The sequence below is a fragment of the Nomascus leucogenys genome, chromosome 10, assembly GCF_006542625.1.
Source record: "Nomascus leucogenys isolate Asia chromosome 10, Asia_NLE_v1, whole genome shotgun sequence".
In the NCBI taxonomy this organism is placed as follows: domain Eukaryota; kingdom Metazoa; phylum Chordata; class Mammalia; order Primates; family Hylobatidae; genus Nomascus; species Nomascus leucogenys.
Genome location: NC_044390.1, coordinates 70424447 through 70449755, shown reverse-complemented (window position 1 = coordinate 70449755; position 25309 = coordinate 70424447). Strand labels below are relative to the sequence as shown.

Below are 25309 nucleotides of genomic sequence, written 5' to 3'. Positions count from 1 at the left end.
GCTCTATGGAGAATAGACTTGAGGAGTCTATGAGTGGCCACTGGACCTTGGTTGTGAGGTTACTGCAGAAGTCCTGGCTTTTATCTTTGACAAGCCTATCTTGTCCTGCTGAGCTTCTTCCAATTCTTTCAAGAGCCCCATAATATAATGGTGAAAGAATATTGGTTCTGAAGCCCAATCACCTTGTGTTTGAATCCTGACTCCGTCAATTAGTAAGACATTAGCCAAGATTCTTAACCACCGTGGGCCTTGTTTTCTTCATTTGAAAAAAATTGAGGGTAATGATAACCTCATCAAGTTGTTGTGAGGAAATTAAATTAGTTAATACAAGTAAAATAGTTTGAACTGTTCCTGGCACATCATGAGTGTCCAATAAATATTATTATTATTATTGAGCACAATGTACTCTTTCTTGTCTTAGGATGCTATTATTCATTTTTCTCTGATTCATCAGGCTAATTTTTGCTCATTCTCCATGCTTTAAGTTGTCATAGGAAGCCCTCCATATCATTTCTGCCACATTCTATTAGGCAAAACAAGCCACAAATCCAGCCCAGATTAAGGAGGAGGAAAACAAGCTCTATCTTAATATGGGGCAATGTCACAGTGCAAAGGAAGCCTGAAGAATTGGGGCCAATATTGCAAACCACCACCACAGATGCCAAGACAACCATGCTGAGAGAACTGTTGACAAATGCTTGCTAAAGTACACACTTATGGTTATTAAAGGACCCAAAGAACCTTGTCCCAAGGCAGCTTCAGCATGATGCCATGACCTTCAACCTTAGTATTGCAAGACTCAGCCTTCTTGTCATCCAGAATACTGGCTGTTTGCTTAGCCATACTTGCTACCTTCTAAATGGTAAAGTGGCCAAAAGCAGTCTGAGAGGCTGATGATGTGAGAGAGTGGGAGGCTGATGATGTGAGAGAGAACCTGTAGTTGGGCAGGCACATGAACTTTGAGCCACATAATTATTTATTGGTAGAGACAACTGTGGTTGGATGCCAGATCTGAGCAGCGTGGGGCCGCAGAGCCTAAGGTCTGTAAGCATCAGATGCTTTCAGTGCTGCCATTCTTGCTTTGCCACAAGAACGTCGCTCAGAAAGAGAGTCCTTCTCTCTGCCCATGAATAAGGCCTGCCTGCCAACACCAGTTCCAGCTGTGAACATGTAATCAGTTCTTCTATGTCCCCAAAAGGGTGGTCCCAGAGGCCTAAATTTAATTTTCATGCATATTTGTCTTCTCTCTCTACTTTATGCAAACTCTACTTAGTTGCCAACACAGGCGCCTATTGTTTTGTTTGGATAATTGCTCGAAGTCAACCCCAACTACCGGGAGCTCCCTTTTACAGAAAGCACATTTTGGTTAATTTTTGGTTAGCCAAATTATATCTTCCTTCAGTACTTCCTTCAGGGTTTCACCAATGATTTCTGCGAATATTTGATCCATTTGGAAATAGTTCAACACCAATGTCAGGTTTATTATCCTCCATGCTAGGTCGTTGGAATGAGCAAGGGAAACAGGAGCTCTGCATCCCCATGGATCATCTGCCACTGTGCAGTTTTTTCTTCCAAATAATTCTGTATTAGTCTTGCTATAATCAGCTGGTCCTAGAGTGGCTGTAAGAACCGAAATGGAGGTTTGTGGCCATAATAGGGATGAGGGGACAGGGAAAAATGAGCACTTGTAAAACAAAGATCTTATTTTTATGGAAATGAATAGAAACTCTGAAGTAAGGATGAGACATATGGAATCGCATAAAATATGAACGGAACATTTTAAAATAGCAGGTCCTCAAAAATACTCCATATGGCCCAGTAGTATTTAAGGTAACAGAAAACAGTTCATGTTGCAGCTGCAAGCGTTCATTCCTGGGGTTCAGGACTCAGTTCACAAAACTATACTTTCCAATTTGTTTTCAAGAATGCTTCCTTTGTCTACCTCTTGGGACTAATTCTCTTAGGGTGAGTGGGAGACTTAATAAGTTAATTAATATCTATAATTTTAATTAATTGTATTTTTTTCTTAATAGAGTGATAAATTACTCATAAGTTATTATCTCTTCTTCTACTCTACTGAATCAGTAGTTACGAAACTTAATGCAGTTTTAGAGCCTATTTAGAGTTTATAAGCTCTAAATGTTACAACATAATAATATTGCAAGTGCTTATGATTAAAACATAAATCTAAAAATGATACAGGACATTTAAATGACATCTCCTAAAAGTGCAGTTGACACATACACACGTCAATGCTAATCAACAGCTGCTACCTGAAGAATAAAAAAGTTACACATTTTAAAGAGGATTTTCTGATTATTTTGCCACAGTATTAAAGAGGATGTGGGAAAATCAGTGTGAACACCAAATGAATTTCATTATGTAGAACTCTTTATAGATAAAATATATCTCAATATACTTTGTGCCCTGTAGAAAATAAGATAATATTTAATTCATCGAATATGATACTAAGTCATGTTGAATGACTGCATTATAATATGTTATATGCCAGACTTACCAAAGGGAGTATTTCTTTTTAATATCTTGGGCTGGGGTGTAACTCAGTTCTTTGGATACTAGCTTTCTTTTTTCTTTCATTTTAAATTTGAATTCCAAAAATAGAAATATCAGAAGAAAGAGAGAAACGTATACTCTCACACAAATGTAATGAATCTACTTCTACATATTCGACAGAACATCCACTTTTCTGATAGTGAGCATCAGAAGTCTCATTCTTACTCCTTTCTTTAAGTTTGTAAACTCTGCCAGGACTATAACTGTGCTATTGTGTTGACATTCACTTCTTCATTTTATTTTGTCTGCACAGTCTTGATCTGCTAATTTCATTTTTCCTGTTGCTAAACTGTATTTTTTTTGGATGAATTGACTGTATGTTTGGCTTTGTGTAGACATAGCTGCACTGTAAGTTGGCCCCTTAATTCAGTAATTCACCATGAAGACTGGTTTTCATCCTCACTGTGTTGAACAGGCATCTAATCAACCATTAATTTCCTTTTTGTTGGATGAACATAATAACTATTTCTGTCTTTCTTTCTGATGGGAAACAGAGGCAGAGAGGATCATGGGTTGCCGTAAGTCAGAAAGGGAGGCTGTAGAAATCTGCTTCAGGAGTTGCCCTGATAGCATTTAGGAGTGATATAGCAGGAAAAGGCCAGAATTTGGAGGCAAAAAAAGAGTTGGAGGAAAACTAATGGAAATATATATACATATATGTATATGCAGCTACAGGGCACTAGACATGGTTCTAGGTACTTTATAGCCAGCGTAGAAGATTGCTTCTACCACTGAAAAGTTGGGCAGGCTTAATTTCTATAAGCCTATTCCTTCATCATCTGCAGAATGGAACAAATAGAATGGAACTGAGCAGTATTTTATAACCAGTAGGAAATATGCAATTATGCATTATTGTTACCTGGGGCATTGTCATTGTTACTTTTGTTTTTTGAATTCATTAAGAGATGGTAATAAGTTTGGCCATATTTATGAGGATAAAACAAGTCTTCACAACTTATCAAAGTATCTTTTTCATAAGCATTCCATTTTTTTTAAGAGAAATAACAGATGAACCTAATGCATTCTTATGAATTTGGACATTTGCGGTGGCGAGACCAGTTTAAACGTTTTTAAAAGATGCAGTTTTAGTTAACGAAATACAATAACAGCAACTAATGTATTAAAATTATTTCAATTAGACATTACCGAGATCTATCTGAAGTACACTGGCCAAAAAGGGAAGTGGCTCATATATCCAAAGCACATGGAATTTGGGGTGAGGTTGGCCTCAGGGAGCTCTGAGCCAGGATCTTCAACAGTCCTGAGACCTCCATCTGTGCCTCGCATTCTTCCTGCATGTCATCTTCTTTTGCTCACTGTAGCCTCTGCAGTGAAAACAGTGAAATATGAAAACATGGTCTCCAATAGCTGCCAGCATCTGCCTCCATAAAGGTACTGAGATGTGGTCTGTTAAGTCCTAAGAAAAAAAAGTCCATCAAAGGAGTCTAATTGTCCAAGTATGAGTCACTTGCACAAACCTTGACCAATCAACTGTGGATGGGGGTAGGGTATCACCTTGGGTGATTTTCCCATTGCAGCCAGAGAAAGGAAGACTCTAGAGTAAGGAAGTTCTCATTTAAACCACTTAGAGTAGTAGGATTATTGGCTTAAAGAAAGTTGTGTGTGTGTGTGTGTGTGCACATGCACATCTGAGAAGACAGAATAAAACATAATTACTATATACGTTTAATAATGCATTGCCAACCAGAAATTTTTTAAAAAACTTTCTTAAGTGCTTAGAATTGTTATTTGTATGTATTAATGCATTTGTTTAACAACTATAGAACACTCACAGAGCGTGGCATGCTAGGCACTGGGCTGGATTCAGAAAAGCATAAAGATGCATATTCTTCCCTCTAATAATTTACAACTTTTTTTTTTTAACAAAAAGGTGTACTCACCTAAGGCATTGTTACAATGTGTCCAATGAGGATACAGCAAGAAATAACTGCAGTCATTCAGTAGACAGGGAGATTGTTGTGAGCATAAGCAGCAGATGAGATACATGCTTATTCACTAATCTTTTCCTTGATTATTTTTTTTCAAATCTCTTAACTAGAAATAAAGTCCAACTTTTTTAAAAGATGGTATTTAATAACCAGAACCCCATATCTCTAATATTGAATATAGAACTGTCTCTAAGCACAATTGTCAGTTAAGAAAGCTTGCTATTTGCTGTTAGGTTTAATATTGAAATCATGTGACATAATCTAGCTCCATTCAGTTCTATCATTATAGTTTGCTTTACATAACATTTAACCAAACATGGCATTGTCAGTAAACTCAGGCCTTTGAGTAAGTTCTCTTTTACTAACTGTATCAACAGTCTAAATCTTACTGATAGAAATTTCATGGATTTACCGGTCTTTACCATTAAGAAGATGCTTGAAGACTCTGAGGTGTTAAAATATGTGATTTCTCTTCTCAGTGTGGGAAATTATGCCTGTTAGAAGGAGATACCGTTTGGTGTAATGATTACATGTTATTAAGTTAATATTTCAATTGGGTTGCCTGATTATTCTAACCCCCTGTGGCCTTGAGGTATATTCCTTAACCATTATCTTTCACTGTAATGTCTGCTGCTGCTTCAAAGAAGTGAAAGGATGTTTGTTGAAAGAGGATATCATCACTCAAGATCATCTGCCTTGTTGGTGTCACCTGTCAGCCTAATACATTTATGTGGACAGCAGTAGGTTCTGACAGAACTTATAACGTTTTCTTTCTCGGTTGTGAAATATGATGGATGTGCCATACCGGTGACCTTTACACAAGGCCACATGTTAATATTCAGGACCTCCCTTTTGTTGGCCTTGAACAATGGCTGTCATTAAGGAAGCTTGGTTTGCCAATATGCCCTCTGTTAGGATGCTGGACCACTCCTGATTGGTCACCAGGAAGTATCATGTGCCTTTGATGGAAATGACATGGAAGATGTATGGTCAAAGTGCTGTGCTCAGCACCACTGCTGTGCGAAGGAGAAAACCACTATGACCCAAATAGCCCTGCACTCAAACAATGTCGCACCAACCAAAGACAACATATTGGGAAGAAAAATGCTTGTAAACCGCCTGTGTTAGAAGATGTATTGGCCAGACGGCCATAGGGCAATCTTTGAACTATTGAAATCTTTAGAAATATTGTTTGGTTCTGAAACAATACTTACAAACCTAATTAATCAAGCATAGATGGTTTATTTTCAGGCTTTCCACAGTGTGTTGCCTTAATGCAAGAATAGGGTCTGTCGAGTCCTTTTGCTGTTTCACAGGGGCATGCAAAAACTCAGCATGGGTATTCTTGTTCATACAAGTTGAAGCTCTAAATTTCAAAATAATATCTACGTAGATCTCGGGTGATCCCTTCAACAAAGACTAGGGTTGGGGGTAGCCTGGATTTCTTTTTCAATTGTTTCTGACTCCCTGTGTGACTCTTTCCCCACTCTTCTCCTTAATTTTATTCATCAGAATTATTTATCCATAGGTTCATTTAAGAAAGATCATCATTCCTGTTGAATTCTCTAGCATGAAGGGAAAACATTTTCGCTTTTTTTTTCTTAAAGAATAAACACAGTGAAGGGTTGGTTTCCTGAATATGTGCTGTTGAATGATGTGATTTAAAAGGTTCACATGTACAGCCCTTCGAATTTTAATATCAGCCCTTTTCCCATCTTAATATCATGTTTTAAAAGAGTCAGTGAGAAAATGTATGTTCTCAAGTGGGGAGAATGAAAGACTTGGAAACAGCCTCATATAAGAAAGCTAAGGTGTTGTCTGGACTAATAATGTAGGCAGGTAGCACAAGGCGTTTTTGTCTCTAGCAAGCTGTGGTTGACATAAGTTAATCATTTAGATGAAAGAATCATTCAAGTACTTAATTGCATGCAAAATAGTGTTTCACCAGGGTTTTAGCACGATGTGAAATATTGCACTGGGGCATGGCAGTTGAACTGTGTGAGTACAATACCTGAAGGTCAAATCCTGGTTATTCATTTAGAGGCAGATTATTGACATTGTGGATTCTCCAAGAGCTCCCCACTGTGTCCTCCAGGGCTATGTCACTATTCACCAGCTGGTTAGAATACACGGGGCAGGAGAAAGGAAAGGGACTGAAACTCAGCCCACAATTATACAGTTTGTAAGCAATTCAGATGAAAGATTTAGTGGGAGGAGAGACACTCAAGTTCATTCTTTGTCAGGAAAATACATATTAAAACCACAATGCAGTGCCATTTTCTACCTGACAGAGGCAAAAATTCAAAAAACAATTCAGGTAATAGCAAGTGTTGGCAAGGATATGGAACAACAGAAAACTGTATTCACTGCTTATAGGAGTGTAAATTGGTATAAACATTTTGGAAAACAATGGGTATTCTATAATAAGGTTGAAGATATGCACACCCCATGACTTGGCACTCCTAGAGAAACTAGGGTACATGCACAAAAAGACATATACAAGGGTGTCCACAGAAGCCTTGTTTGTAATACTTTTTTTTTTTTTTTTGAGATGGAGTCTTGCTCTGTCGCCCAGGCTGGAGTGCAGTGGTGTGATCTCACTGCAACCTCTGCCTCCCATACTCAAGCAATCCTCCTACCTCAACCTCTGGAGTAGCTAAGACTACAGGCACATGCCACCACACCTGGCTAGCGTTTTGTAATTTTTGTAAAGACTGGGTTTTGCCATGTTGCTCAGGCTGGCCTCAAGCAATGAACCCACCTTGGCCTCCCAAAGTGCTGAGATTACAGACGTGAGCCACCGTGCCCAGCATGTTGGTAATATTAAAACAAAAACAACATAAGACTGAGCTTCACCCCATGTCTGTCAATAAGAGAATGGACAAATACATTGTGGATACTCATATAATGAAATTGGGTGAGTCTGGGGCTATTTATTTTCTTTATGTATTTGTTAACATGTGTATATGTATACCCTTTTGTACATATGATATTAAGTTGTAATATGTGAAATGGCCTATATTTGACCATTTCTGACCTACAAAATACCAATTTCATGTAGTAACATAGTGTTTCAAAAAATAACTAAATGAAGTTCATTAAAGAAAAAAATGCTCAGTGTAGTTAAAAAAAAACTACTCAGGGCCAGGCGTGGTGGCTCACGCTTTAATCCCAGCACTTTGGGAGGCCGAGGCGGGCGGATCACGAGGTCAGGAGATTGAGACCACGGTGAAACCCCGTCTCTATTAAAAATACAAAAAAAATTAGCCGGGCGTGGTGGCGGGCGCCTGTAGTCCCAGCTACTCGGAGAGGCTGAGGCAGGAGGATGGCGTGAACCCGGGAGGCGGAGCTTGCAGTGAGCCGAGGTTGCGCCACTGCACTCCATCCTGGGCGACAGAGCGAGACTCCGTCTCAAAAAAAAAAAAAAAAAAAAAAACTACTCAGAATCTCATAGGCTTATTAAAATTGGAGAAGACTTTGGAGATCATTTTTATTTTTCTATAGATAGGGAAACCAATGCCTGGAGACATTCATTCAATGAATCAATGTATCCACTAGAACCAAATGCTCTGGCTCTCAGACCAGTGTTTTTAAAATTATATCTCATGTTTGAAACAATTTGTAGTCTAGCCCAGACATTTAAAAATAAAACTTTCCAATATAAATCTGTGTCCCTAGGCTGGAGATTTTCTGTGATTTACATGCAACTGAATAAGGCTGATGATGTCATGGGGAAGAGGCGGTATCCTGGGAGGAGGATGAACTACATCCGAATACTCTGCAGTTATCTTCTGTTGCATGATGAGAGGCTGACCCATGTGTCCCTTTACTAGGAGAGAGGGGGTGGTTGAGTGATATTGGGAGAAAGACTATCCTTCTCTCAGAAGGAAAAGGCACATTTATACTTAGCAGAGTGCCTGAGCTATGACAAATGCCTGTTCCTCTTGTAGCAACTTTACTTTCCCACATCCATGGCAGACATCAGTAATTGCTCCATGAACCAAGATACAGCCCTAGAACTTTTCTTGAAAAACTGATACCACAACCAATTTTGGGGGACTGGTGTTTGAGACAAAACTTGTTTTCCACCTTTGATGGGGGCAAGCCACTGTGGTGACTAGAGCTGGAATGAGTGACTTTGATAAACTGAGCAATGTGGACCAATCTCTGAGGAAAGAGAAGTGAAGTAGTTACCCCGAGGGAACTCTGCAGAAGAGGATGGAGGTGATCTGGCGACATGGAGTAGGGTGACACTGTAATACTGAAGAGCATTCACTGGAGAGATGAGGGATTCATTCATTCATTCTTTTTTTTTTTTTCCAGTATAAGTTTTTGAGAATTTACTATGTGCCAAGTGCTTGGGATATGGCTCAGAGCTGGTGCTTACCCTCATGGGGCTTACATTCTAGTGAGGGAAATGAACATTAAACTTGTGAACAGTTACACATATGGTATATGGTTAATCAAATAAAAATAAAGCAGGAAAAGGAGACATGATGGAGGTCACAGGGGGCTTTTTTGGAATGAAACAGGCAGTAATTTTTCTTAGGAGCAGTTACTTTTTAGATCAATCAAGAATGAGACAAAAAAAGATTTCATATTATTTGTTCCTTCTCCAAGTCTTCTCTTCTTTATGTAGATGAGTTTATGACCTATATTATTTTCCCTTTCCCCGAAAAACTTCTTTTAACCTCTCCTGTGGGCAAGTAGGCTGGCAATGAATTTCTCACTTTTGTGTGTGTCTAAAACAGTCTTTGTTTTTCTTTTAGTGCTGAAGGATAATTTTACTGGATATAGAATTCTGGGTTGGTGTTTTCTGTTTTTTGAATAGTTTAAATATTTTATTCCACTATTTTCTTGCTCTCATGATTTCTGATGAGAAGTCTACTGTAATCTGTTTTTAAGTGAATTTTAAATTGACAAATAAAAATAGTGTGTGTGTATATATACTATTTATATCAGTATATATATTGGTATCAGTATATATATACAGTACTATATGTGTATATATATGTATATATTGTATTAGTACTGTGTGTGTGTATATATATATATATACTGCATCAGTGCATGTGTGTGTATATATATAAAAGCATTTTGTCTGTGTATGTGTCTGTATATATATATCTATAGTGTGAAGTGTGATATTTTGAAATATATATACCTGTGGAATGGCCCAATAAAGTTAATTAACTTATGTATTATTTTACATACTTACCATTTTTTGTTGTGAAACCGTTTAGAATCTACCCTCTTAGTGATGTTCAAAACACAATATGATGTTATTAACTGTAGTCACCATGTTGTTCAATAGATCTCTCACTGTAATTGTTATCCTCATTCTTCTATAAGGTGTATGTCTCCTGTAAATTTTCTAAATGTCCTCTGAGATGTCTGGATCTACTGTTTTGTGTCTGCTATTAATTTTAGGAAGTTCTTAACCATAATGACTTCATATATTTTTTTCTGTCCCATTCTCTCCGTTTCTCCTTCATGTATTCCAATTATGTATATGCTGCACCTTGGAAAATTGTCCCACAGTTCTTGTATGTTCTGGGTTTTTTTTTTCTTTCCATTTTAGTTTGGGAAGTTCGTATTGACCTATCTTCAAGTTCACTGATTCTTTGGCCATTTCCAATCTACTGATGAACCCATCGAAGGCATTTTTAATTTCTGTTACAGTGTTTTTTATTTATAGCATTTCTTTTTGATTCTGAGTTTTCATCATTCTGTTTACCTTGCCATCTGTTCTTTTATGTTGTCTACTTGTTCTATTAGAGCCCATATTAATCGTATTTATTTTAAATTCTTTATTTGAAAATTCCAATATCCATATCATATCTGAATTTGGTTCTTATGCTTGCTTTGTCTCTTTAGCCTGTATCTTTTTGTGCCTTTTGGTATGCCTCATAATTTTTATTGAAAACCAAGTATGATGTATCAGGTAATAGAAACTGGGATAAACAAATCTTTAGTATAAGGTTTTATGTTAATCTGGCTAGATGTCGGGTTGTGTTAATGTTTGTTGTAGCTGTAGGGGCCAGAGGCTTCAAATTTGTCCAGTGTTCTTTCTTTTTCCTATTCTCTGGACTTTGAGATTCCCTAACTACCCTTTCACACAGAGGCTGCATCTTGCAACATATTTAGTTGTAATCCACCATTATTATACTAAAGCCCTGTTGGTGTGATGATAAGGTGTGGATGGAGGGGAAAGATTCTATAATCTTATGATTAAATCTCAGTCTTTTAGTAAGTGTGCCTGTGACCTTCACAAGTGTTTCTTAGCATTTTTTTCTCTCTCTTAGGTAAGTAAGACAAGAAGGCTAAAGGGGGCTGGAGTGGGAAAGATTCCCTTCCCTCAGCTAGAACAAGGTCCTCATATGCTTTTGTTATGAAGAATTCCCTGGCCATGTTTCACAATGATTTCTCTTCCTCCTGTCAAATCCATGAAGGAATCTTTTTCAGACTTTCACCTTGGGGAACTGGTGGAGTTCCTTGAGGCAAAACTCACTAAAATATAGGTTCTCTCTAAACCTGGTCCCCAGAAGATTTTTATTCTCAAGCTAGTTCATAACTAGCCTCCTACATCTCATCAAATTTACCTTTTAAATATTCCTACTAGTTTACGGTTCCAGAGGCTTCTGCTCTAGGTAAACAGATCCTGGTTTGACTATTTGGATTCACTGTAAAAAACTACCAGTCATATCAAAGTTGCCATCACCTTTCACCGGGCAACTGCCGGCTGCCTTCTAACCTGCTTCTGCTCTCAAAACCCTTGGTTGCTTTCTATCGCATGTTGTGCAACATCCCAACACCTCTCCTGCCCTTTCCCTCCATCCATCCGGGCTGCTCTCAGTTCTGAAAACACATCTGTCTTTGTCAGGCTGGGATACTCTTTTTCTCCACTCCTGAAATGACTAAACCCTTTTCAGCCTTCAGGCTAGTCTCAGATTAACTATCATCTTCACAGGTCTCCACTCACGTTTCTCTGTTTCAGCACCTTGTTTTTCATTGATATCACTCGCTACTATTTATAATCACGTAACTGTGGACTGCTTTTGCCGCCTTCCCCTTGTAGATTGCAAGCCCCATGAGGGCATACATTTGCCTTATTCTGTCATATCTCCAGGGTCAAGTACAGGACAAGGCACATAGTAGGCATTCAATAAATATTTTTGAATGAAGAAATGTATAAGATGAGGCAAACCCTGCATGGATGAAAACGATATAATTTTCTACTTGAGTCCTTGTCACTGAAAGAGGTCATTCGGGAGCTACAGAGGGAGAGAGGAAGGAAGTAACAACAACAACGATAATAACAGCTAAGACTTGTTAAGTATGTCCTATGTGGCAGGTACTGCTCTAAACTCTTATTGTTTAATTCATTTAACCTGCATACCAATCCTGTGTGATAGATATTATCATTATTTTTATTTTATGAATGGGAAAACTGAGGCAGAGAACACTTAAGTAGCTGGGCCTAGGTAACGGGTAACACAGCCAGGAAGGGGAAAAGCACAGATTTGACTTGAGTGGTCTGGGTCCAGTGCTTGTGCTCTTGGCCTCCAAACTCTGCCACCTCTTGAGTGTGGTGCATCTCAGACTCTTCCTTTGCTTCAACCCTATTAGCTTAAAAATGACTTTCACTTTCCGGTTAGCTAAAAAGCTGAATAGGAGATGGCAGCCTTCATTAAACCCCATTATGTGGTCTAAGAATACTTTTTAAAGCCTAACACTGGAGTTTTAGCATTAATAGAAAACCTATTTGAGGTTTATGTTGGACTTTAGATATGCTGGAGATGAAATTGATTAGCTTCAAGCTGTTATTTGTGCCTAGAGAGAAAGGCAAAATGAGCTTTGGGGAATTAATTGTCTCTGTTTCATTTCTCCTTTTAGGACAATTGCCTCTAGTTTTTTCATAACATGAACATGCTAGAGTTACAAGCATGACAGAGAGGAAAAGACAGAGTGGAAAAATGAACACATAGAAGTTATTTTTTAAGGGATAGCTACAAGAAGTGGGTGTGAAGTGGTCAGCTCGCTGGTATCTCAGAGGGGCTGAAAGTACAGGAGTTACCATATTTGTCTTTTTCTATTGAATCAAAACTGAAAATGAATATATCAGCATTTGTCAAGATTTATCATGAACTGATTGCAGCTCAAAGGGAATGAGAAGTTGTTTCTGTAAAATACATTGTTTATTTTATTGTACATTGAAATCATCTGCCATAATATTACTTCAGATAAAATTGGCAACAGATGGAAGTCCTGTGCTGCAAAATAAGACACAGAGATGCTTTCACATTAAAAGAACTGGCAAAACTTGAATACTTGGAAGAATTTTTTAACAACCAAAACACCAAAAAAACCCCAAATGTGTCAGTAGTTGGGAAAAGTTGTGCCCTTGTGTCAGTAGCCTAAGGAAGCTGGAGGACACGGTTAAGAATGTTGGTCCTCGAGAGGCAGATAGTTTAAACTCTGATCCTGCTCATTTTATTCATTGGAACTTTGGGCAATGTAGAGTACTTGACCTTTTAAAGATATCATTTCTTCTTCTGTATGTTAGAAATAATGCTGATAGCATTTTCTATGGGCCAAGGCATGGACAATAGAGCAGGGCCTGGCCAATGGTCAGTGCCCAGCATTTGTTAGCTGTTAGCACCATGACCACTTGCATCCACCTCGCTTCATCAAGCCCAGTTCACGGGAGTCACATGTATCCTCTGGCACTACTGGCATTGATTGTGTAGTAGAAAAATAAAACTCTCCCCAAATTTTAAGACCTGGGTCCTAAACTCAGCTTCTTCACTGCCTAAGAAGGGGGTGTAACAAGACACTTCCTCTCTTTGAATCTCTGTTTCCTCCTCAGTAACATGAGTAAGCCAGAGAGTTTTTGGGAGGCTCAAGTGGAGTTACTGGTATGAAAACAAAATGTAAAGGAACATGCAAGTTGTAAAGGAGCAAATAATGCTGGTTTCTGAAATGAAGACCATCTATAGAAAGATACCTAAGGAGAAAGACTTTATCGATTTTATAGCTCTAGTATATTCATGATTGTTTGACTGAATAAAAATGATAACAGCACCTGAAATCTCTGATGAGTGACTGGGATCAGTAGCTCCCTGCCCTGATTATACATTTTCATCACTGAAGGATTTACCATGAACAGATACTAGGGTCCCACTCTCACTGATTGGTCAAGGGTGGGAGCACGTGTTTATATTTTTAAAAGCATGTCAGGTATTGTCTGATGTGCAGCCAGGATTGAGAAATACTGTATTTGATGCAAGAGATGTGTCACGTAACAAAAAGCACTGGACTTTAAGTCATGGGCTATAGATTTTGGCTCAAGTTCTGTCACTATCTAGAATGGTAGATTTCAAAAATTATAAAGAATACTATTAATAAAAGCCACTGGAGATTGCAAAAGGACTTTCCTTTTCCAACAGTCTCTGTTTCTGATTGTTTAATGCCAAAACAACTGGTTGCTCTAGACACTTAGGCAACCTGGTAGTTGTAGTTGTATCATAGAGGTAACCCAAAATTCATTCAGGGGTCTGAGACACTAGAAGGTTCTGGTTTGCTGAAGTTCATTTTGCAATAAATCAGCTGATCAACTTAGTCTTAAAAGGATCACTTCTATTGGCCTAGGTAATCATTGGGGTAGTACCTAGTATATGGTAGAAGCTATAAATATTGATTGAATAACTAAATAAATAAGCGCAGTCACCACCTGTCCCAACATCATACCTAGTAGCTTTAATAATTATCCCCTATACTTAAGTATAAGGAATACACACACACACACACACACACAGAGACACACACATGCACATGCACATGCACACACACACAATGCCTGTTAATATTGCAAATATAAAGTTACTTTCTCTTCTGAGAAGCAGTGAAATCTTTAATACACAGGTCATAGATCCAGTTCCCTGAAGGTATTTAAACAGAGGTGGATATTGAAGTTAGTGGGGGCTTAGCCTCAGATGACTTTTAAGGTCTCTTTTAACCCATAACTCCTGGAATGCGAAAGTGTATAAAGTACCTCAGGCCTTCCATCTCGTTCTTGGTATTTGAACAACAGAACAAGGGCAGATAGAATGCTATTGGTTCTAGTGTTGTTTGTTTTCCTTTAAAATCAAGAGATCCAGCGCTATTGTTTTGAAAAATTCTAAATGTTTCTCTGCATTTGGCAAAGCCTGCTAAATTTGTCTACTGTTTCAAATTCTGATAGACATTTTCTAAGATGAAATGAGGCAAACAATTAAAATGAAAATGAAAAGCCTAACGTTTTGGAGGTAGACCAGATTTCTAGAGTTCTAAAATCTGCTTGCACACAGGGTTTGCAAATGCATTCCCACTGTTCTAAGCTGAATATTTATAAAATCATGTTCTGGGGTGAAGATTCTATGAAAGGAGGTAACTAATAGCGTGGCCTTTACAAGGCTGGCATAGGCCAAAGACACAAATTGGTGGCCTTTGATGATTCCAAGAGCAGTCGTGTTTTGTGTATCTCACACTACATTAAAAAAATCCAAAATGTTACTAACATTTAAAACTCAGAGGTTTTCACATGCATAAAAATACATATTTCTGCTTTTCCTGAAAATCCAGAAGGACTATTGTGCATTGCTGTAAAGAAATACCTGAGACTGGGTCATTTACAAAGAAAAGAGATTTAATTGACTCCTGAGAAGGGAAGTACCATGGCAAAAGTAGGAGCAAGTGAGAGAGAGAGACACAGAGAGAGAAAGAGTAGGGGAGAAGGGGAGGAGGTGCCACACACTTTTAAATGACCAAATCTCAGGATAACTCACTCACCATCACAAGAACAGCACCAGAGGGATGGTGCTAAACCATTCATGAGAAATCTGTCCCCATTATCCAATCACCTCCCACCAGGGCCCACCTCCAACACTGGGGATTGCAATTCAACATGAGATTTGGGTGGGGCACAAATATACAAACTATATCAACTGTCTACAGTGGACCCACATTCTCTCATGGCAATAAAAGACAGGATCTGAAGGTCTCTGGCCCCTTATACTGGGACATATCACCCTAGGGTATCCCCACTTGGACCCTTCTTTCATTTCTGTCATCCACCTGGCCTCTGAAGGCATTTGCTTTGGTCTCCACTCTCAGACAAAACTGTGGCTCAGGAGGACTGTGTCTGGGCACCTGGCACGGCCAATGCCCTCTTTGCCATTTGACTGTGCCTTGAATTCAGGAAATATGTGTCTTGCTACAAGTTGTTACACTCCAGCATGGTTGCTTCTACTTGGTAGAACTCAAGAACTCTAACCTTTTCCTGCTCCCATTTCAAATTTACCAATTCCTGGTTTTCCCTCTTTTCTGTCCCCCAAATCTGGACACTTTTTTTTGAGTGAAAAGAGCTGGTATTAATAATTACGATTGACCTTTGAACAAGGCAGAGGTTAGGGGTGCTGACCTCTCACGCAGTTGAAAATCTGCATATAATTTTTGACTCCCCCAAAACTTAGCTACTAGTAGTCTTCTGTTGACTGGAAGCTTATTGATAACATAGTCAATTAACATATTTTGTATGTTATTTGTATTATATACTGTATTCTTACAATAAAGTAATCTAAAGAAAAGAAAATGTTTTTAAGAAAATCGTAAAATATATATTTACTATTCATTAAGTGGAAGTGGATCATCATAAAAGTCTTCATCTTTGTCTGCATGTTGAGTAGGCTGAGGAGGATGAGGAAGAGGAGGGGTTGGTCTTGCTTCCTCAGGGGTGGCAGAGGCAGAAGAAAATTCCTATATAAGTGGACCTGCTCAGTTCAAGGGTCAACTGTACTCTGGGACAACATGTGTAAATTGGAGCTATTGTAGGTATAATAGTTTTCTAGGGCTGCTATAAGGAAGTATCACAAACCACCTGGCTTAAACCAACATAAATTAATTTTTTCACAATTCTGGAGACCAGAGGTCCAAATGTAGCTACCAGCAGCATTGGCTTTTTTCTGGAGATTCTGAAGGAGCAAGCTGTTCAGTGCCTTTTTCCTAGCTTTTGGTAGTTGTTGGTGATATTTGGTGTTCCTTGGCTTGTAGGTACACCCCTCCAATCTCTGCCTTCCTTATCACATGGGATTCTTCCTGCATGTCTGTATCTCTGTTTTCTTTTCTTATTAGGACACCAGTCGTATTGGATTAAGGACCACCATTTTAGCTTAATTATCTTTGCAAAGACCTGATTTCCAAATAAGGTTACATTCACAGGCACAGGAGGTTAGGACCTCAACGTATCTTTTAGGGGACACAATTTATATCATAGCAAGCTAGGTCATTTATTCATGCTACCTCAGGCCCAATGCCTTCCTGCAAATTGCCCTTTATTTGTCCAGACAAGTCTGCTCAACACCTCACCCAATCAGATCCCAAAGCTCTAAACACTTATCCTTCCTCATCCTGCTCCCTCCATGAATGATCTCATTCCATGTTACTGTTAGATGACAGGTCATCTGATTAAATAAATGGTAAGGAATGCTAAACTACATTGACTGTCTAAAGTTTATCTGCACTGTCTAATTAAAAATGATTTCTGAATTATAAGAGTAAAACATATTCAGTGGATAAAATTTGAATATTACATAGAAGTTACCCAGAGTTTGAATTATACCTCTGAGAAACAACTGTTAATTTGATTTTCTTCCAGTTTTTATTCTTTGCCTCTTAAAAATCAAAATTGTATAATTTTATGTATCATAGTAAGTATTTTTCCATGTAAACTCTAGTATACTATATAATGTTCAATATTTGTCAAGCATTTTCTAAATGCCACCTACTACCCTAAATACTTTATGTGCATTATCTAATCTACTATTAATAGTTATAATATTCCTAGAGGTAGATATGATTATTCCTATTTTATGAATGAGAAACTGAAGCAGAGTAAACCTAGAGAATTTTTTCTAGGCTACACAACTAGTATGTTGTAGAATCAGGATTCAACCTTCAGAGCTTGCACTGACAGCACCGTGAAGAATATCTTAACTTAGAAACAAACCATAATTCATTTTTATTTATATGGAAGCAAGAATCTCAAAAAGAATTGGCTTGGGTAATAAGATAAAGGCAAATGAAACTTGTATCTTTTCATCCCATTCACAGCACTCCTCTCCCCAAAAGAGATCTCAACACTCAAATCTCAATCCTAAATTTGCATGCACACACAAGCACACACCTACACACACATGTGCGCACATGTGCATGCCCCTCTACCATTCATCTAGTTGTAAATCTGGGGAATTATTCTTCTCTTTTTCTGTGTGCCTCTTCCTCCCATAATCAACCCACTACCAAATTGGTTAAGAAGCCAGATTTGCTTCTTAGATATATCTTTAAACTGTCTTATCTCCATCTCCTCCAGGCCACCATCACCAGTGACAGGGAAATGTGGCATTGCACCAGCTCTGCTCATTAATATCTTTGACAGTTGGGGACTTTTTTGCCTGTTTACTTTCTACTGAGATGCTAGAAATGTAGATATGAATGGTTCGAGTTGACAGAGTAGGCTGTCAGTTTACCAGTGGAAATGAATTAGGTAAAGAAACCCACATCAACTGCTGGATAAGAATCAATGTGGGTGGTATAGCTCTTTTCTCTCTGTGCTCTTTACAATATTCTAGGGCAGTTTTAAGCAATTGAGATTGTTTTTTACCATGTGACAGTGCATCAAAAGGAGTGGCTTGAGCGGTCAATATTGGGCTATGGGGTTGACAGATCTGGATCCAAGTTTCAACTCTGCTAATTATTTGTGTGACCTTTAGCAAGCTACTTGCTCTAAGCCTGTATTGGTTTCTTAGGACCACTGTAATAAATTACCACAAAATGGGTGACTTAAAACAACAGAAATGTATTCTCTCAGTTTGGGAAGCTACAAGTCTAAAATCAAGGTGTTCACGGGTCTGTGCTTTTTCTGAAGCCCCTAGGGTAGGATCTTCCTTGTGGCTTCTTCCATCTCCTGGTAGCCCAGGTGTTCCTTGGCTCACAGCAGGGTATCTCCAATATCTGCCCCTGTCTTCACCTGGGTCTTCCCTCTGTGTCTTTGTCTTCACATGGCATTCTTTTGTGTGTCTCAGTTTCCTTTTCTTATAAGGACTCCAGTCTTATTAGATTATGGCTCACCCTAATCCAGAATGACTTCATCTTAATTTGGTTACATCTTCAAAGACCCTATTTCCAAATAAGGTCACATGCACAGGTGCTGGGGGTTAGGACTTTAATATGTCTTTTTTTGCAGGGAGGGGAGGGGGTAAACACAATGCAACCCATAAGCCTGAAAACTAGCTTTCTGACCTGCGCAAGAGAGATAATAACACTATCTGCTAGATACGATTCTTTTGAGGATTCAGTGACAAACGTGTCTGGGGCCTCATGCAGTGCCTTCAACATAACTAGAACTCAGCACAAACATCCTGTCTTCTACCTCCCTTTCCAGACCCTCCCCTCCTCTTCTTCTCCTACCCAGCTATCCCAGTCTGTCATTTTTGTTTACTCAGAGTAGAAACACAAAACAAGCAACCAAAAGTTTACATATTACCTGACTCCATCCTTCCTGCCATTAATTTAGCAGGTGTTTTTGGTGAATTTTTCAAACGAACGTGTTTACCTTTCACAGTATTTCCAGAAAGGACTCAAAGTTCAATGTCGTGTAAAAGACTACTTCGTACTTGCCAGTACATAGTCCCCAGGTCTTCTGTAAGCACAGTTTCTTTTGATGAAGAAAGCTATGAAGAACTCCATTCCTCTCCAGCACCATCCAGTGAAACTGATGAGGCCCCATTGATTTTCACTGCCAGAGGAGAAACTGAGGAGAGAGCCAGAGGAGCACCCAAGCAGGCTTGGAACTGTTCATTTTTGGAACAACTGGTAAAAAAGCCTAATTGGGCACACTCAGTAAATCCTGTTCACCTGGAGGCCCAAGGCATACACATCAACAGACACACAAGACCTAAGGGCCAGCCCTCGAGCAATCCCAAGAAAAATTCTGGTAAGTATCATGTTGTGGTTACTGACTCTTCTTGTTTCAACTGGTCACATTTTGTTTTTAACTTCAATATAAACAGAAAAAATATTGACTTCATGGCCAGTCCTATTCTAGAAGGTACCGTAAGAACTGTAATAGCCAGTCCTCAATGAAACTCTTCTTGTTGTCAAGCATTATATTGGAGGAGAGAACAGGTGCAGGTGCGAGTTGATGACAGGTAATTTGATGATTCAGTTATTGCACCTGACAATGACAGCTATTATCATCACCATTCCGGCCCCACTTATTAAGCTTTCACCATGTGCTAGACACTGTGCTAGGCATTTTATATTATTTTATGAAATCCTCATATAATATTCAGGCAGATCATACTATTATCCCCATTTTACAGACAAGGAAGTTGTGAATTCATAGCACAGAATATAGGAGGAATGATTCTAAGTAAGGACGTGGCCCAGAAGGGATAAGTTTTGACTGTGCTCAAATATGAACTCTCTCCCATCTCAGCTCTGTAGCCATGATCAAGTCTCATGAATGTTTTTGCAGCCCAGTTTTTTCATCTGTAAAAAATGACAATTATTACTTCAAATTAAATGATTTATATAAATAAAATTTCCTGAACACAGTAAGGGCTTAATGGGGGTGGTGATGATGGTGGTGGTACTTATGGTGCTGATGTTCAGACTGGAGGAGAGAAAATGTAAGGAAAAAATGTGGATCTCCAAATATTCCAAGAGCTGTCATGTAGAAGAAGGATGAGACTGATGTCATATAGTCTTTTCATTTATAGCAAGCTTGTCCGACTCATGGTCTATGCTTTGTATGTGGCCCGACACAAATTCGTAAACTTTCTGAAAACATGAGATTATTTGTTTTTTTTTTCTCATTAGCTATCATCAGTGTTAGTGTATTTTATTTATGGCCCAAAACAAGACAATTTTTTTCTTCCTATGTGGCCCAGGGAATCCAAAAGATTGGACACCCCTGCTTTATAGGGACTTTTTGAGGTAGGTTTCCCTCCGCATGTTTGTACAATTTGTTGGAATTGACCAGAAGACAAAAGAGATAGATTTTGACTCAATATAAAGGAGAACTTTCTTTGAACTAGAAGAGAATGTACTGCATGGGCTAGAAGTGCTCAAGCAGGGGGCTGGGAGAACTTCTTCCAGAAAGCCTATGTCAGAGATTCCTTTGTTTCTGGGAGGCTGGGCCTGGTGATGGGAAACAGAAGATGCTGGTTGGCTAACACTTTTGAATTCTTACTATGAACAAGGCAATATGTCGAAATTGGAATGTACATCTTCAGTTTTGATCCACATAACTCTCCTCTGAGATAGAAACTGTTATTTTCCTATGGTTTAGTGTAGAATCCAGGTCAGAATATTTCTAGATCCAGGTTCTAAATATGACTATAGTGACCCTTGAGTACTGAGCACTTGCCATGCACTTAATGCTTAACATTTTATCAGATTCTTTCCTCCAATACTTAGCTAGTTTCCTTTCTCATTTTAAGTCTTTGACTTGAAATGTCACCTGCTTAGGTCTTTCTCAACTTCCTTTCTCAGTTTATTTTTCATCACAGGATTTATTACCAGCTGGCACTTAAAATTTATTCATTCACTTACTTTTTAGTCTGCTTTTCCTCCCTACTTTTTATTGCCTGCCATATTCCTTCCGTATCCCCAAGGTCTAGAATACTGCCGAGCACATACTGGGCATTCAAATACTAATAAATGAATGAACAAACTTAATCTCACTAGCAACCCTGTGAAGTAGGTAATATAATTCCCATCTTTCGGGTAAGGACAAAGAGACTTAGGCCAGGTCAAGTGCCAAGGTTTGAATCTATGAAGTCCTGACCCCAGAGCTCTTTATTTCATTATACCACACTGTCCCTTTAAGATAGTTTGTTGCAAAATGTATCATTACTAAATTGCTTTCAGGGAAGGAAATTTCTATTTTTTTGGCTCAAGACATAGGAAAGCATATCCTGTCTAGGTCATGCCCTGTTGCTCCAAACTCCAAAGCTACATCATTGTTCTCTGGAGGATTCTTCTTGCACTGAATATTGATGGCAGTGAATGGTTCATCTGACAGGGCCAGAAATCCAAATCAACAGCTATGAAGCACCTAGTGTTCACAAAGCAACATGCTTGAAAGTTTTCATTTACTTGGAGATATTAAAATGCCATTCTGCCTTTATTTCAGGAAGTGATTCCTGCATTGGAGAATTCAGATTCACAAAAAAATTTTCACTGTTTGACTTGGGCATGTGGAATGTGCAGAGGGAGGTGCTCAGTACATACTAGGCATAGAACAGAGTGTGATGTACTAAACTTAATTACGTAAAGATAGACTGGCTGTTTGACATCCACTGTTAGGAAGGTACTATTCATTTTAATTATTTTACGTATTTTTTTTGAATTTTGGAATGATCTGAGTTGCTCCAAATATTCTAGACATCTATATGCTATTAAAAACCTTTTGAAATCTTCTAGAAAGTGATTTAAAGCACATACATTTTTTATTTAAGGCACGTAAATTATCTTAAGTCACTACTGAAGAATTAGACTTTAATTTGTGTAGGTCAATGGGCAGAATTTCTCAGGTAAAAGCTTCATGATTTATATATGTATTTATATATAAATCTTGAAGTTTATATATGCAATATATTATATAATATGGAAGTTTATATATATATATGAAAATGTAGGTAAATATATGTATGTGAATATATATATTCACACACATACAGCAGTCTTGGCTATGTTGTAAAAAAGCGTATCTTTTGTATGGAAAAAATTATTTCATTGGGCAAAGAAAGAAAAAAGTCAAACTTATTAGTATTAGTGGATATGTGTGTGTGATGTAGACCCAGTCTTAGGTTAATTTACTGTTTGTTTTAATCTTCAGCTGGTTTGAAGTTTCCAATAAAACTCATGAAGTAACAGCCTCCTGTATTTAAAAAAATCATCAGTTGACAGCCTACAGGAGCTGTAGACACATTTGCTTCTACATATCCATTAATAACTCCACTTGACAATTTTCCATTCACAAACTTTCCCTTCATTTAGAAGTTCGGGCCCTATTTTAGCCACTGATTCTTCTGTGTCTCTCTCTTTAGGAGTTTTGAACAGTTTTCCTTGAAATAGAAAGTTTTCTGAGGATTATGCAAAAGCTATTTTTTTTTTTTTGAGGCGTTGGGTAGGTGGTTTCAAAGAATAGGAAAGGAATAGATAGCATTTTTGTTTTCTTAGAGAAATATGGGGAGGCAGGTGAGGATCATGTCAGGTTTTTTTTTTCTTTCCCCTCTGTGCACATTACAAATGTTGATTTCTCAGACGTCCAGCTGTCGCGGGGGCGCGGTGTGGGTCCCGCACACTTGAGCCTAATCTCTGTCCTGCTTTCCTGCTTTGCCTTCCAGGTTCTGCCGCCAGACCTTCCACTGCCATCGGCCTCTGCAGGAGGAGCCAGACCCCCTGCGCCCTGCAGAGCGCCGGCCGGAGTAACACAGAGCTGGAGCGGGAGGAGAGGATGGCAGTCCCAGCAGGCGCTCAGGCACACCCCGACATCCAAAGCAGACTCCTGGGCGCGTCCGGAAATCCCCTTCGAAGAGGCGCGGTTGCCATGGCGCCGGAGATGCTCCCCAAGCATCCTCATACCCCGCGGGACAGGAGGCCTCAGGCGGACGCCTCCCTCCATGGCAATCTGGCAGGAGCGCCCCTTCCTCTGCTGGCCGGTGCTTCCACCCATTTCCCCTCCAAGAGGTTAATAAAGGTTTGCTCCTCAGCACCCCCCCGCCCAACCCGGCGTTTCCATACGGTTTGTTCACAGGCCCTTTCTAGGCCGGTGGTGAATGCTCACTTACATTGACCGCTGCGAGGGAATTGTTCGGCGAGTGCTGCCCATCTTCAAATCAATGCCTGCTCAGAACAACAGAAAGGGCCTCAGATGTACTGGTTTCCACAGAACCATTGTTAGGCTTTTGTGAAGCATTTTTGAACCTAATAAATAATGTCAAAAGTCCCTAGCGCAGCCAAAAATGTTCCTTTTGAAGCATCTCTAATAGTTATTTTTGTTCTGCGGTGTCTCCCAGTGTTACAAAGAATTTGTGCCTCACAATAGGGATGGGGTACATCGCGTGCCACTTTGCAACGTGCCTCGTGGGATTGTGAGGACCCCTCTTTGTTTTGCTTTCGCAGGTAAACGGTTTCACTTGCCAACTTTGCCTTTGGCTTAAGGATGTTTTCTAAGGGCCTTTAGAATTTCTAAAGAGAGACTGGGAAAACATAATTGAATGTCTGTAATTTAATAATTTACATGAAATTTGATTACTCCTGATGTGCCCAGGGGAATTTTTCATGTCGTATTAAGGGTTTAATGTTAGAAACTTGAAGCTGGACCGCAGTTTGAGGCCCTGAAACACTTGGAACCAAGTTTAATGTAAAAGAGGTGCTGAATTTCTGATTTGTAATACATAATACTGAAGCAGCTTAGGGAACCTTTTGTCAAACTGGTAATTTTAGGCAATACCTTTTATTTTGTCTAATATAGCAGCTTTTCATCGTGATGGGATGCTGAGACCAACTTTATCAATTGATTTTATGAGTTTAGTTTTTCTCTTTTTAATATAGTAGGTTTTTTTTTTCCTTCAGAAACAAAGAGAAGTCAATGTGACCGATATGCTTATATGCAGTTTTGCACTCAAGTTCCTTGGAGTTTTCCCACAAGCTTGGATTCACAGTTTGATAGATGGAGGTTGTCAAATCTTACTGCATTTAAAAAACTTTTTTTTGCTTTAGTTCAAATTAATATACATAGTATGATTACATTTAAGACAGCATAATGTCTCAAGTCCGAATTTAAGTCTCAAGGTTTTGAGAGGAATGAAATGTTATAAGCAATAACTTCCTAACATTTAATAGTCTGTTTAGTCCTTTGCAGACTGAAGAGTTTACTTTTTTTTTTAAATATTAGCATGCTTTAGGAATAATGCACTTTAAAGAAAAATGGTATCCCTAAAGTTTAGAGCTTTCTTGGTTCCAGATTAATATGATTTTTTATAATAAATATGCTTTTATTTTTATTTATTTATTAACATGGTTTTATTATAAGACAATGTACAGGTTATCAATGTTGATTGCTGTGGTTCCCTGAGGATATAATGGCATCTGCTCACCAGAGTTCATGTGACAATCATAAATTCAACTTCATGCCATTTGGTTGGAGATAAATGTGTTAGGCAAACTCGTGGACTTATGTAGAAGTTTGATTCTGGGATATTTTAATTTGCTATTTAATTATGAGTTAACACAACTGGTTTTTTTAGTTTGAGACATCATTACTTTAAGTTATTTTAAAACAATTTACCAAAAATTCGTAATGGTCAATTTCAAGAATAGAAAATGTACTTGATATAGTAGATGGATTCCTTCAGCTGTAGAAGTGCAAATTACTGAATTTATTAAAAATGCAAAACAGAACGAGAGATCCTGTTCGGAATTCAGAAAAGCAATACAGGCTAAAGATATAAAATATGTGGTATTCCAAAGAAGTTTCCCAAAGTGTGTTTTGTGAAACACTGGTATAAGAAAGATAGTTTGTGAAATGGAGAGTCCATAGATAAATATGTCTGAGAGATGCCCACCATGCACCCTCTTAGAGAGTCATAGTAACATTAGGTCCCGGAGAAATCCCATAATAAAAAAAAATCTGATAAACTCTGTTTAACCCAATGTCTAGCAAACTTCTTTAATCA

At 38.5% G+C, this 25309-nt stretch overlaps 1 protein-coding gene across 4 annotated transcripts in view; it reads left to right on the top strand.

Annotated features, from left to right (window-relative positions):
* C10H12orf42 (chromosome 10 C12orf42 homolog) overlaps positions 1–23594 on the top strand; it is a 190280-nt gene extending 166686 nt beyond the window's left edge. For 3 of the 4 annotated variants that reach the window (XM_030821931.1, XM_030821933.1, XM_030821930.1), the window contains 2 exons: positions 19183–19554; positions 22976–23594. In XM_030821931.1, the coding sequence (XP_030677791.1) occupies positions 19183–19554; positions 22976–23424 (821 nt within the window). In that variant the 3' untranslated portion in view covers positions 23425–23594. The remainder of the gene's footprint in view (positions 1–19182; positions 19555–22975) is intronic. The other variant, XM_030821932.1, reaches the window with a different exon arrangement.
* Positions 23595–25309: the final 1715 nt, after the last annotated feature.